Source organism: Microcebus murinus, chromosome 18 (genome assembly GCF_040939455.1).
Source record: "Microcebus murinus isolate Inina chromosome 18, M.murinus_Inina_mat1.0, whole genome shotgun sequence".
Classification (NCBI taxonomy): domain Eukaryota; kingdom Metazoa; phylum Chordata; class Mammalia; order Primates; family Cheirogaleidae; genus Microcebus; species Microcebus murinus.
In genome coordinates, this window is record NC_134121.1 from 55,573,243 (window position 1) to 55,587,697 (window position 14,455).

At 49.5% G+C, this 14,455-nt stretch overlaps 1 protein-coding gene across 4 annotated transcripts in view; it reads right to left on the reverse strand.

Annotated features, from left to right (window-relative positions):
- SLC39A11 (solute carrier family 39 member 11) overlaps positions 1-14,455 on the reverse strand; it is a 387,039-nt gene that overhangs the window by 59,501 nt on the left and 313,083 nt on the right. For all 4 annotated transcript variants that reach the window (XM_012756159.3, XM_012756157.2, XM_012756156.2 and 1 more), the window contains exon 7: positions 1,741-1,810. In XM_012756159.3, the coding sequence (XP_012611613.1) occupies positions 1,741-1,810 (70 nt within the window). The remainder of the gene's footprint in view (positions 1-1,740; positions 1,811-14,455) is intronic.

The following is a 14,455-nucleotide window of genomic DNA, read 5'->3' on the forward strand; positions in this document are numbered from 1 at the left end:
GAGGCCTCCTGTGCCCCGGGAAGACCTGGCTCTGGCTGTTTATAAGGTCGGCTCCTTGGGGGCTCCTCAGCCCCATGGATACTGTGTGACTCTGGAGTTTCTCACGGTCCGATGAAGTCAAGATTAAGATGGCTGTGCCAGGGGACAGACGGCCGCACGCCCCGACCCCAGGCCCTGGGCTGCAGGGCGTTGTGAGTCATAATCAGCCCTTGTTTTTGGTGACATTTCTTGCATTCTAAAGGCCCATCCATAGGCATCATTGTAACGAATGACGTGAGAGACAGAGCAAGGAAATGACTTGGGAGTCCGAGAGGCAGAAGAAAGAAGTTGAGAGCGGGAAAAATTTCGACCCAGAACGTGCTAGCTCACGTACATGTTCTGGGCTTCATGGAACGGACACATCTCTTAACATGTGTCCTTGGAATTCCCTGACAGCAATGGCCACGTTTAACGCGCAGGAGCTCCACGCCAGCTGGGGAAAGAGAAGGAGGTGACCTGAACACAGTCCTCATGGGGCACAAGGAGGCCCCATGACAGCTCAGTAACTGGGGAAAGATGGAAGAGGGGTTATGAGAAAAACTAGTTTCTGACAGCCACAGCTAGCGGACACGGGGCCGATCACCAAAGGACGCGGGGCCATGTCCTTGGGGGAGAGTATCTGGGGACTGCACCAGACTGAAGGCAGCGGAACGAGCCGGATGCAGGGGCGAGAAACCGGTGGTCTTGGAGACATCTGATCTGAACTATGGTTGTAAGTAACTGGAAATGCAAGCCCTTTTAGAAAGCGCACCTGCCATTTGAAGTTCACCTCGGTCCTCACCGTTTCCAACTGTCCTCACCCGATTGTCCCCACCCGTTTTGCTCATCCCTTAGTCCCCCGGGGCACTCGAGTCTGCCGCCCTGCACAGACAACTCCACGCTGCAGGGCGCAGTGTTCGTGGTGGACCCTGCAGAGCTCGCCTCTACGACGACGTCTAAAGGACACCCTGCGAGCCTCGGCCGCGACCTTGCCTAGACCCTCTTTAATTCAAGGGAAGACGAATTTGCAAGGCACGGTGACTGTCTATGGAAGGTGAGGGACAACCAGGCATTGAGGGTGACTAGGGGTTTGGCTTGGTCGACTGGGTGTGGTGGTGGCAGGGAACCCCGAAGGGGGGCAGGTTGTACAGGACAGCAGATGAGATGCGGGCTCCACTCTGGAAAAGCGGGGTGAGGGGAGCCTCCCGGGAGGCAGCTGGACCTGCGGGAATGAGCCCGGGAGGAATGTCCAGGCTGGGGCTCGGCGTGGGCGTCACCAGCAAACGGGTGGAAGGTAAAGTCACAGGAACGGGAAAAGTGGCCTAGGGAGAGCGCAGTGAGTGGCAGGAAAGGAGGCTCTAGAGCCAGAACCCCCAGGGACAGCAACATTCGAGAACAGGCTGTGGGACAAGAAGCCCACGCCCAAAGAGCCTTCCAGAGCAGGTGGCAAGAGGGGGGAAACCAGGAGAGCCACGTGTCCGGATAGAGTGTCAACCGCTGCCCTTGTTATGCCTTTTTGTCTCTAGTCTTTATACATTTAAAGTCCTTAGGGCACAGCACGCGATCACAGCCGCGCTTTGTTTTCGGAGTGGCCACCCGCTCGACGTGCGCTGCCTCCAGCAGTCCCGCCCCGCGGAGCTGGGGTGCAGACAGCTCCCCCACGCAGCAAGCAGACCCACGGCACCCCTGGGCGCAGAGCCACGCCGCCGGGTGCCGGCTTACCTGGCGCTCTCAAAGGTCGCCGATGCCGTCTTCTCTACAGCCCCGAACCCGACGCCGACAGCAAGACCCTCTGAAACAGACGTGAGAAAAGCGAGGGGAGTTAGGCGTAACCTCTCAATAAGGACCGTTGCCACCACTGTCCCGCGCCAGGTGAGACTGCAACAGGCTCCTCGTCCCAGAAAATTCCACCTGACGGGAGCTTAAGCCCGGGCGCGGCACACAGGGCCAGACCACGCCGCCGCCTGTGTCTGTGAGGCCTGCAGGCTGGGAATGGCTTTTGCATTTTTTTTTTAAATACATAATCATCGAAGAAAAAATATTTCGTGACACATGAAAATTACAGAAAATTCAAATGTTAGTGTCTGTAAATAAAGTTTTATTGGCACATAGCCATGTTCATTGGCTGACAAGTTGTTTACTGCTGGTTTCATGCTACATTAGCAGAGCTGAGTAGTTATGACAGAGAGTGAATGGCCTGAAAACCTAAAATATTTACTGCCTGGCTCTTTCCAGAGCTTGACGAGCCCAGGCCCGAACACACCGGGTTTTATTTCTTAGCTTGATGCGGCAGCTCAGTGACGTCATCGCAGACACAGGCTTCGGGTTTTCGCTTTATCATCCTCACCAACCAGGTCCTCATAGCTGCAGAGTGGCGGTGCCACCTCCAGGCATTTCACCTATGTCCCAGGCAAGAAAAGAGCAGAAAGGCAAAAAGCCTTTCTTTATCAAGCCTTTGTCTCATTCCTCCGGAAGCGGCCCCTCTCCCCTGGCAGACTCCTCGGCCAGGACAGGAGGAAGTGCCCAACCCCGGACTGACCCCAGCCCCAGGCCCAGAACTCTGAGCCTCCAAGACAAGTTCAGGCCAGCCTCAATCTCTCCCTGGGGCTGGGAAGGGCCCGCCCTGCCTGCCCTTCCCTTAGACCAAGGGGTCTCTATGTGCCACTAGAATACGTTGAGGTCTTGTCAGGAGGAAAGCGGGCAGCAGGGCAGAATCACCATCACACGTTTTTGGATGCCTGTTCTTTGGAGATCATTCCGGCTCTCAAAGGAACCACCCTCGGTCCAACGGCAGAGACAGGTACAGTCTGCTCCAAGGTGTGGCCGGAGCCGAGCTTGCAGCATGGGGACAGACAGGACAATCCTCAGGTCCTTTCCAGGGGTGCTCACAGACTTGCCGAGTTCAGGATCAGATGCGGAAGGGTGAGGCTGGTCTGTGAGTACCTGATCGAGGGGTAAGGGCCACGCAAGAGTTATGACAGAGACCGAATGGCCTGGAAACCTAAAATGTTTACTGCCTGGCTCTTTCCAGAATTTGATGGCCACTGACCCAGCGGCCACGGACCAACGGCATGGATGCGCAGTGTCATGACACTTCCTGACATCTACGATTCCCCTCACGCCAACTAGAAAGGAGATTTGCTAAATTACCAAAACTTGTCAGAAGCAAAGCCAAGGGCTTTGGGGGGCCAAAGGAGAACTATTTTATGAACAGAGAAGAGGTCAAAATCTACCGAGAGGGTCTTGTCTTCTTTGAAGATTCACTGTCTCCTGGAATCGGTATTAGTAATACAACCCCAATGTCCTTGGCCCCCTCCAACTACACAGGACATGGAGAAAAAAAGGCAGTTCAGAGAGACAGGGACCCTTGGACAATGCAGGGTTAGGGGCACCAACCCCCTGTGCAGTTGAAAATCCGTGTATGACTATTTTTTTTATTTCAGCATATTATGGGGGTACCAATGTTTAGGTTATGTGTGTTGCCTTGCCACCCCCCTTCCTTCCCAGTGTCAGAGCTTCAAGCGAGTCCATCCCCTAAATGGTGCACACTGCACCCATTAAGATATTCTAACATGAATCCCCCCCGTCATTAAAATAACCACTTCCTAATTAATGTTTGCAAGTGTGCTTTATTGGCATATTCTATTGTCCCACGTTGGGATCCCCTTGCACGGCGACAGCCCCAGAGAAAACTATTCTCCAGTCTCTGCTCCTACTTGGAAACGAGCCCGACCCCGGCACATTGCAGAGAAGGAGGCGTTGCCTCATTTGCAAGAATGAGGACAGAAGGACGACAGAGCCATGTCCCTAAACAACAGGCGGAATGTGCCTTGAGAAACACCAGCATCCCAGAGTCAATTTCAACTTGCTTTAGTTCTCAACAACCAGGCAAAGATCAGATCTTCGTGTTCCCAGAGAGAAAACGGGAGCGAATGCCTTCGCCGGTATAGAAAATGCCGAGCTGCTCCTAAAACAAGCTCTTCCTCCCGGGCAGATTCACGCCCCTAGCCGACTTCCCCTCACCGTGTGCCACTGCTGCGCACACCTGGGTTTGCTCTGAATGGGCAGAATTTACCTTGCAGGTCCAGGGACAGACCAGGTTGGGGCAGAGGCCGGACAGGGCGCCAGGGTCTGCTCTCTGAGTCTCTGGGTGCCAAGGCGAGCCCAGGCCATTGTCAGTTTTACGGCCCACGGACTGATCAGAGGCAAAGAAGCAAGTAGGTGAGCTCTGACCCAGGAGGGGACCTGCTGCCAGAAGGGACACCATCTTGGAAGCCACAGAAAACTCACGAGCCCCTCTGCCATCCGGCCTCATGCTACCACACAAGCCGCACACGGGCACAGCTAGCTCTTGCACATGCTTGAATGCGGGTACCTTTGCAGGCGGAGGGCAAGGACTTACTTATGCTTTTTCCTGTAATTCGTGTGCTCTAGAAGGCCTAAAGGAACTGGAAGAAAATAATTTTTTTTTTTTTTTAATCCTCTTGGAAGACTTTTGAACAAAATTAGGCTCTGGCAGTTCTTTCAGGATGATAAATACCCTAAGATACAGTTTCATTTATCACCCCCTGCGTTCGGCTCCCACTAAAGTATTTCTACAAAGCAGGCAGGAGAAAGATTCCGATCGCTTCTCCGTGTGGCCACGCCGCGGGCAGGCGCTACCCCGCCACACACGTACGCATCGGCTCGGGGGGACGCTTTTCCTGCAGCCACTGCCAGGTGTGAGGTATCTGGCGCCAGGCGGCAGCCTGCCAGCCCTGAGGGTGGACCCCACGTGGCCATGGCCTTGTGGCCATGCCAGGATGAAGTCTGAGAAACTGGCATAACGGCATTCACTCACCAAGAAGGTGTGAAGGGGGAAGTGACGAGGCAAAAAAAAAAAGAATGAAGATGGTTTCTGATGTATGTATTGAATTGAAAGTGATGACATTTAATGGGGACGGTCTCTAGGCAGGTCCAAATGCACAATTAGGGAAGAGAAGTCGCAATTCAGGGAGCTGAGTCCTGCCTAACGTTTATCAAGCGCCGGGCACTGTGCTGGGTTATTTATGTGGCTTATTTAATCCGGCCTTTCAACAGCCCTAGGAGGGGAAGGCCACCGTCAGCCTTGGCAGGGACAGGAAACTGGTCTCAACAGCCCCGTGCTTTGCTCTCTGCCACCTCATCGCGCTGCCTCCTGGGATTTCTCTGTTCGCATCCTCACTGGCCCCATTATCACCTGTGCTGGAACACCGGCTTCCGGTTTCACTTTCCCCAAGAACTTTCCGCACATAAAAATGCTTCATTTTAGAATATCCTTTGGAAACTAAAAAAATGTTTATTTTAAATTATACAACGTACCGCTTTTTAACCACAGCAACATAACTACACATGGGAAAAAAAATTAAAAATGCTCAAAAAGTTTAAAATAGTACAATTCACTATCTCTACCTGCTCCCCCCCATCCCTAGTTCTAGCCCTAAGAGGTAAAATGTTGGAGTTTCTGACTTTTGGTTCTCTGACGGATGCCACGGTAACTTTCAATAACATATTTGCATAGTTGTTCCTTCACTTATCACGGTCCTGATTTAGACTGTCTGTTGACAACACTGTTGTTTCTTACTCGTCACAGCCTCAGTCCGCTGGGTCCTCACCAGCGTCCAGCAACACAGAACACCTCCTCCGACCTCCGCTCTCTTCCCACCTCCGCTCTATGGCAGTCACAGCATCTGACCCTGCTCTGCGGGACAGCGCGTCTGTGCTTTCTTCCCACACCAGTTCAGAAAAACGAAATTCAAATACAAAGTGAATTTACAACATTGGGGTGCTAAGATATTATTCTTTATATAAGCAGATCACTATACGAAGGGAAGCAAAAACAGTCCTAAGGCTTTAAACTCTTCTCATTTGAAGACGACAGTCCCAAGAATTACAGCCCTGTGGATTCTTCCTTGATACTTGTTGGCATTCCTCCCATCTTCCAGATACTAATTGCCTCCCTCCCTCCATCCATCCTTCCTCCTTTTCTTTCTCCCTGGCTCCCTCCTTCCTTCCTCTCTTTCTCCCTCCCCTCCTTCCTTCCTCCCTTTCTCCCTCCCCTCCTTCCTTCCTCCCTTTCTCCCTCCCCTCCTTCCTTCCTCCCTTTCTCCCTCCCCTCCTTCCTTCCTCCCTTTCTCCCTCCCCTCCTTCCTTCCTCCCTTTCTTTCTCCCTCCTTCCTCCCTTTCTTTCTCCCTCCTTCCTTCCTCCCTTCCTTTCTCCCTCCTTCCTTCCTCCCTTCCTTTCTCCCTCCTTCCTTCCTCCCTTCCTTTCTCCCTCCTTCCTCCCTCCCTTCCTTTCTCCCTCCTTCCTCCCTCCCTTCCTTTCTCCCTCCTTCCTTCCTTCCTCCCTTTCTTTCTCCCTCCTTCCTTCCTTCCTCCCTTTCTTTCTCCCTCCTTCCTTCCTCCCTACCTTCTTCCTTCTTTCCTATTTTTAATACATATATAATCGACAGCATCTTCACTGTTTTGACGTGCACAGCTCAGTGGCATGAAGCACATTCACATGGTTGTGCAGCCGTCACCACCATGCATCTCCAGAACTCTTAGCCTTGCAAAATGCAAATTCTGTACCCCTTAATTCTAATTCCCCATTCTCCCCCTCCCCCAGCCCCAGGCAACCACCATCCTACTTCCGTCTCTGTCACTCCACTCTGACTCCTCCCAGTGCCTCACATAAGAGGAACCCCACGGTATTTGTGACGCCTTCTTTCTTACATTGTATTACCCCTTTCTTGTGTTCCTTCTCCACTGTGTCAGGGGCCCCTTTAACCTCATATGGGATATGTGGTTGATAAACTTCCGAATCCTTCTGTAGATAACAAAAAAATCTGATTTTGCTCTGTGACTTAATAGTCTGAGTTGCTATAAAATTCTGCACCCTAAATGACCTCTCCTTCACACCCTGAGGGCCTTGTTCCATCATCTCTGCGCACAGTGTTGCTGCAGAGAAGTCCGAGGCTAGCTCCATTCTCATTTCCTTGTGGCTAAGCTGATTTTCTCTCTCTAGTAGCTCTTCACATTTTTCACATATTTGTTTTTGCAGTTTTGAAATTCACCAAGATAATTCCACACGGGGTCTCTTCTCGCTTCCTACTATTTGGCATTAGGTGCATCCTTTATTATTTATTTATTTATTTTTTATTTATTTATTTATTTATTTATTTTTTGAGACAGAGTCTCGCTCTGTTGCCCAGGCTAGAGTGAGTGCCGTGGCCTCAGCCTAGCTCACAGCAACCTCAAACTCCTGGACTCAAGCAATCCTCCGGCCTCAGCCTCCCGAGTAAGCTGGGACTACAGGCATGCACCACCATGCCTGGCTAATTTTTTTTCTATATATATTAGTTGGCCAATTAATTTCTTTCTATTTATAGTAGAGACGGGGTCTCGCTCTTGCTCAGGCTGGTTTCAAACTCCTGACCTCGAGCAATCCGCCCACCTCGGCCTCCCAGAGTGCTAGGATTACAGGCATGAGCCACCGCGCCCAGCCTAGGCAGACCCTTTAAATCTACAAGGTTTCGTTTTTCTGCAGCTTAGGCAAAATTTCCCTGCCTGCCTGTGCTCACGTTTCACGTCTTTGACTTTGCGTCTATGAATCGGAGGCCTGTTTTCTATTTAACCTCCCAGATAACCAGCTTGGTCTGTCATCCAGAACATTCTAATCAACCCATCCATTTAACTTTTGAAACAATTTTGGCAATTATAGGATTAATTTTCAAGAACTCTTATTTTCTGATTATTCCTTTTTCATCATGGTTAGCTCTTGCTTTATGAGCACAATAAATAGCCTCTGGAATATGTGGCTGAACATACCAATTACACATTTTATAAGCTTCTCTTTAGTTAATCTGTTCATCTTTTTTTTTTTTTTTTTTTTAATAGGGTGGGTTGTCCCATTTATTCCGGTCCTTCTTTTCCATTCTCTGGTTTTTCCTCAGGTGTCTGGTGACCCCTCGCCTTTGGTACGTGGTCATGGGTTTAGGACGAGGTTTACCAGGTAGCTCCAAAGGACATCCTCTGGAGCTGGACCAGTCTGTTTCCCTAGCAGGCCTGTCTGACAACTGCGAAATTTCATTTCAAAGGATTACAGCTTCAACTTGGCAGTCGGGTTACAAAGGACGAGAGAAGATCAAAGAAGAGTGTGAGGATAACAAAGTCAGGTGCCATCGATTTTTAGATTACACTACTGCAGTGCTGAAATGATTGGACAGCGTATTTATTCTTCACGAGGTGACTTCCTAGGGAGAAACACAAGGAGTGGTGGGCAGCAGCCACCGTGACACATGCCAGGAACGAGGGGCAGGAGGCGCAGAGCTGCCCGAGGGACAGACCGACGCGCACACGAGCGGGGTGCAGCAGCACGTGAGCAAAAGGGAGCGTGCGCAGGGCTGTGCACACACACACACACACACACACACACACACGGGTGTAGAAGTGCTGGCAGTGAAAGGGAGCGTGCAGGTGTGAGTGTGCACGCACACACACAAATTCACACACTGTGCAGACAGAAATGGATTGGGAAGACAGCCTTCTCCTCATTTTGTTCAGTGGTTAATGAGTCTGGTTAAAAATACTCAGATCCGGCCGGCGTGGTGGCTCACGCCTGTAATCCTAGCTCTCTGGGAGGCCGAGGCAGACGGATCATTTGCGTACAGGAGTTCGAAACCAGTCTGAGCAAGAGCGAGATCCCATCTCTACTATAGATAGAAAGAAATTAATTGGACAACTAATATATATATGGAAAAAATCAGCCGGGCATGGTGGCGCGTGCCTGTAGTCCCAGCTACTCGGGAGGCTGAGGCAGGAGGATCACTTGAGCCCAGGAGTTTGAGGTTGCTGTGAGCTAGGCTGATGCCACAGCACTCACTCTAGCCTGGGCAACAAAGCGAGACTCTGTCTCAAAAAAAAAAAAAAATACTCAGATCCCCCAACTTCCTCTGGCTAGAGGTAGCCCATGTCATGGCTCTGGCCAGGGACACCAAAGTTGAAGGTTTCCTGGAAAGTCTTTGTCTCCCTGCTGGAGACTCCAGCCAATTCTGAAGAAAGGGAAGGGAAGGAATATCCTGTTCTTTTTTTTTTTTCTCGCCTGGAACACGGTGTGATGCTTGGAAGCACAGCAGGGAACTTGTGACCAAAGACAACCAACCATGAACCCTACAGGGAAAAATGACGGGGACAAATGATGAGAAGGGTTTCATTTGGGCACCTGAGCAACCTGGGATGGACAACCACCCAGACTTCACACTGTGTGCGACACATAAACCCCACCTGTCTGAGCCACCGTTGGCCACATTTGTTGCTACCTGCCACCAGAGCATCCCTAACTCCTACCCCCCCCAACTAGAACATTTCACTGAGAATGGAAATAACTCATAGATGAAGCCAATAATAAAACAATCTTGGGGGAATTACAGAAAATAACGTAGATTACAGAAAATAACATAGATAGCAGAAAGCAGAAAATGGTTGGATTTTCAGGATAGGGAAAAGATTGTAGACTATACAAACCAAAGAAATTTTTAGTAAACCTGCACACACACACACACACAATCAAGACGAGGTTATTCAAAGTCTGGCTCACGAATCTCCAAAACAAACAAGCAAAGACACACAAGTGGTGATCAAGAGAAACCAGCCTGGATTCATTAAAGACAACTCATTTCAAACTAACTACAGAATTCTTTTGATTGAATGAATTTCATAATAGAGCAGGAAGTATGCAAGAGATTTAAAAACACCATGTACCTGAATTCCTTAAGGCTTTTGATTCCCATGATAGAGTAGGAAAAAGATTTTCAAGGAACACAGACATCATGGTTCAGTTAAATAATGACTACTCAACCAGTTATGAATGAATGTACACCAGGGGGTGTCAATTAATGAATCTATGCACTCCTGGGAGGAGCTAAGCCAGGCCGTCGATACTGTGCATTCAATATTAACATCAACAACTCTAGATGGGACATAAGAGGTAAAATGACGAGAGCACAAAGCTGAGAACGAAAGTCCTATGCTCAACAGACACAGGATATAGAACCCCCAAAGGGCGGACAAGGAACTAAAACATTCAGCTCAGGTATGGCATCTAAGAAAAGTAAGCACGACATTCTGAATTTAGGCATAAAGAGTCGACCAAGAGAAGACAGGCGGGCAGCTCTGGGCTTCCTACACAGAAGCGCTCTCTCGTAATTTGAGGCACCTGTGCAGAGGGCCACACGCCTTGTGAATCAGGGCTTCAAACAACAGTCAGCAGAGGCAGCAAACAGAAGCTCGGGGATATCTCAGCTGATACCACCATAGGAAGTTCAGATATGTGACTTGTCTCCTGGCTCTAAGTTTGTATTCTTCCAGAACTTTCCATTCCTGAGCAGAGGAGAGGTCACAAGCCACCCGGCTCCCAATCTCGGCCCTTGCAGGCTGTGTTGGATTCAGGGCAGAGCTTAGCTCGGTCTGCTAAGAGGGTCACAGCTTTACAACCGTGAATGCCTTTAAGCAGATGGTGCCTTCTCCACCGGCCGAAGGCTCCGTCACTCCCTAAACATTCCTCCCTGGCCGAGTCTCAGATGTCTATGTACCTGCCTAATTCCTGCGCAGGCCTTCCCATTAGAAATGGTGTTTCGGATGTGCCTGGAAGAATTGTGTCCAGCAGGTGCAGTATTTTCAAACAAGGCTGGCCCTGCAGAAGTCTGGTTTACCAAGAACCCACTTTAAAACAACTAAACACAGAAAGGGCTAAAATAATATTTCCTAAAGTAAATTCTGGCAGGGCACCAGTTCTGCTACATGTTAACAGCATTTCATGAAACTGTTCTGTCAAATATATTTGACACTAAATACATATGTGTGTTTATATACATATATTTATATGCATGCACATATGTTTCTGTATTTATATGTGCATGTATGTGTGCACATCTATATGTACATAGATATTAATACGTGTACACGTAGCAAACATACTTATGCACGTGTGAGTCTGTGCGCGTGTGTGTGTGTGCAAACAGATGTCTCTAGTGGGTGTTTTGTGATTCTACCAGGGAAGCACAGAGAATGCAAATGTCCAAACATCTTTGGTCACGGAATCTTGTTTTGTTTTTTTTGTTTTTTTTTTCTTGACAGGTCTCATAATATATGGGTTTTGTGAAGCACATTTCAGCACATGCTGTTTAGAAAAGACATCAAGGAAAATCATCTTTCTCTAAGGAGACCGTCTGATCTGAGCCTGTTGCTCTCTCCTGTTTATGACTCTGGGCTCCAAGGCAGGGAAGCGGCTTTGGTTTCCATGTGGGATGCCGAGTGATGCCACGGCCACCAAACCAAGCCAGTCTGTAACCCATACCACCCATACCACCCCACACGTCCCACACCCCACCCTAGGGAGTGCTGAGAAATGTGCATGATTCAGCAAACACCTCCCCCACCACTGGGAAACCATTTGAAGGACCCCTTGAGATATCGAAGGGGTTGACACGACCAACACAGAACGTCCTTATCATTTTTACCAGGAACATATATTCACGATTCAGGAAGACAGCCACCCTCACAGCCATCCCAGAACCAGCTCACAGGCAACAGCACCGCTGCTGTTCCATGGAGGCTGTGTACTCACCACCACCTCCCATGTCACTGAGTCACCGTCCCCGATTTGTCTTTCGACCTCCTCACTGGCCAAATCCTGGACTACGAGCCTCTTGCAAAGGCACCTGCTCAGCTTCCTACCTGCCTGTTCCTTCTGCAGGAACCCCCTTCATGGGCCCCACTGCTCCTTAATCACACAGTGGTTCCATCAACAGCCACTTTCTCACCTGTTTCCTACTCCATCCCGACCTTGTTCGTGAAACAATGCAAACTGTAGAGTGCATGCCCGAGCTAAATTAAGCAAAATAAAACATGTTAATCCAACTCCACCCGCGGCCTTCCAACTTTCAAGTCCTGTTAAAACATCTCAATGCAGGAGCTCAAACGAAATGCCAAACATCAGCAGTAATGAAAGGGGAGGGTGATGTCTTCTGAGCACTTGCTATTTTTCAGCCACTTTATTTCACATTTTCAAACGTAAGCCTTCCAACCACCATGGCGTGGAGATACAATCAATCACTGTCCGCATTTTAAAGATAAGAAAGCGAGATGTCAGAGAGGTTCAGTAACTTGCTCTGGGTCATACAATGTTTTGAACCATGTCTGTCAAGCCCTAATTTTCTGCTTTTTCCACTTGTCTAAGACCAAGTGTGGGTTTGGTCCAGGAGTTCTAACCATCACCATTCCTCCCCAGGGGAAAGGAATTCTACTTGTTGGCTGATTGCAATGTCCTAACACGCATCGATCACATCAACAAGCATCAGAGAGCAAGGAAGAAGGGAAAAGCATACAGGGCCATGCTACTTCCATAACTATGGGCAGACATGGACAGGAAGTATAGACACAGCTTCAGCAGAGTCTACGATGCACAAGACATAATGTGTTCACCAAGCCTGACCTTCCCATAAGCATCCAGGAGTCAGTGGATATGCTGTTGTCAGGGTCCCCCGCGGGAGGAATGTGCCCTGCCTTGGCCTTGTGTCCCCAGACCCACGGCAGACCTTCCTACCATATCCCTACTCACACATAACCCTTCTTCAACTCTATGCCCAGGCAGTTCCAGTGTCTCCCATATCTGACCTGTGCTCATTCATGTTCATTATTGCTTTGCTGTGACTCTTCTATGAAGGCCCCCTAGACTACTGGGAGCCTTCATTTGGGATGAGTAATAGGCCTTGATATCCGCTCAGCAGATACGCATTTGCCTGTCTTGGGATTTCTCCCTAACTATGGTTTTCAAAGGCTGCTGTGGGGTGCTGGCAGAGAGAACCATGCCTGACTCTTCAGGGAGATAATCTTCTGAAGACCACCCACCCACAACCTCAAAGCACATCAAACTCTTCTGGGACAGGAGGAGCCCCCCCCCCATCCCCATCGGGATTTGATTCCCATCCATGAGCTCTCTCCCCTCCGTCATCACTTGCAAAATGAAAACCAATGTCCTAGAAGTTGTTATCTTCCAAATCAAGCTCCATGGAACGCCAGTGACACCTGAAAGGGTTCCATAACCAAATATTAGGTTGATCCACGTGAAATTGCTGCTATTTAATGTTCCAACCTAATGAGTTTCAGAAATCTTGAACAGTCTTCTCTTGAAGACACAGAATCCACATTCACATTTTATGGGCTCAAAGAATTCCCTGCAGGAAAGAAAGCTGTATCACTTTGTTTTCCAAAAGTATTTGACAATATAACCCTTTTATTAGATAACACCTGTTAATATCTTGCCGAACCTGTGTTTTGTGTTTTGGGAAATACTGCCTGGGAGAATTCAAAATAATTAAGAGCTTTCTGAGCTGTTCACAAATTTATCCTCTCCCATCTCATGATTATATTTCAACAACATAAAATTCATTCATCTATGTAGGCTATCCATTTATTCAATCCACAAAGCACCTCCTCTGTACCAGACTTTTGCTGAGAACTGGGGACATACTGAAACACAAGTGTTGCGACAAAGGAGATAAGGCCGTCCAAGAGGGAGTGGCCAGCTTGGTTGGAAGGAGTCAGCACTTCATGGGAGAAATGAGTTTTGACCTGGGGCTTAAAGGAATTTTCCAGGGCAGAGGCTGATGGTCAGAGCTCCCCGTCCCTCCAGGCAACCCCACTCACCTGCCCGCATCCAGTTCCATTCTCAACACCTGCCCCTTGTGACCTCGTGGTCCCCTGGCCAGCGTGAGCATGTCTATTGCTCCCGTCACCTCTGCTTGTCCCGTCCTCTCCTGTGTACCCCAATAAAGCTTTATTTGGTTTATTCGATTTCTTTTGGATATGGTGCCTGATTTCTTTCAAGCTGGTGCTATTTTGCCATATGAGCCTCTGAGGTTAGAATCCCTCGGGAAGGCTCAGGGTCAGGAACCACGGGCCTCTTTCATATGAACCCCCTCCCCTCCTCCTCCTCGTCTCCCCCCGAGCCCCACTCAGGTCACTGGCTCAGGAAGTTCCCAACCTCTTGGGGAGGCGGGAGCAGCCTGGGGTCTTGGAAAGTCTGAGACTCCCGGGAAGCAGTGTGTTCCGAGTGAGCGGTGTGCTGCTCTTCCCCTTTGGTTTTTAAATTCTGGGCCTTCCTAGCCGTAAAGCTGGCGGGGGGTGCAGAAAGCAAAGCTCCTCTGTGCTCACCAAGGGCAAAGGGGTATTTATAGCATAGTGTTTCCCCACCCCCCACTATTCCCGAGTTCATCCAGAGCAGTCGCTGAAGTGGACACCCTTGGTGGGTATTTGCAGGATTGGTTAGGGGCGCTCGGCCCTTAGGGGGATGACGGTTTCCCCCTATAGTTCCAGGCCTTGTGTACCCCCTTTTTAATGACCCTCTTTCCCCCAAGGTAGCCAGGGGATCACCCCCCCT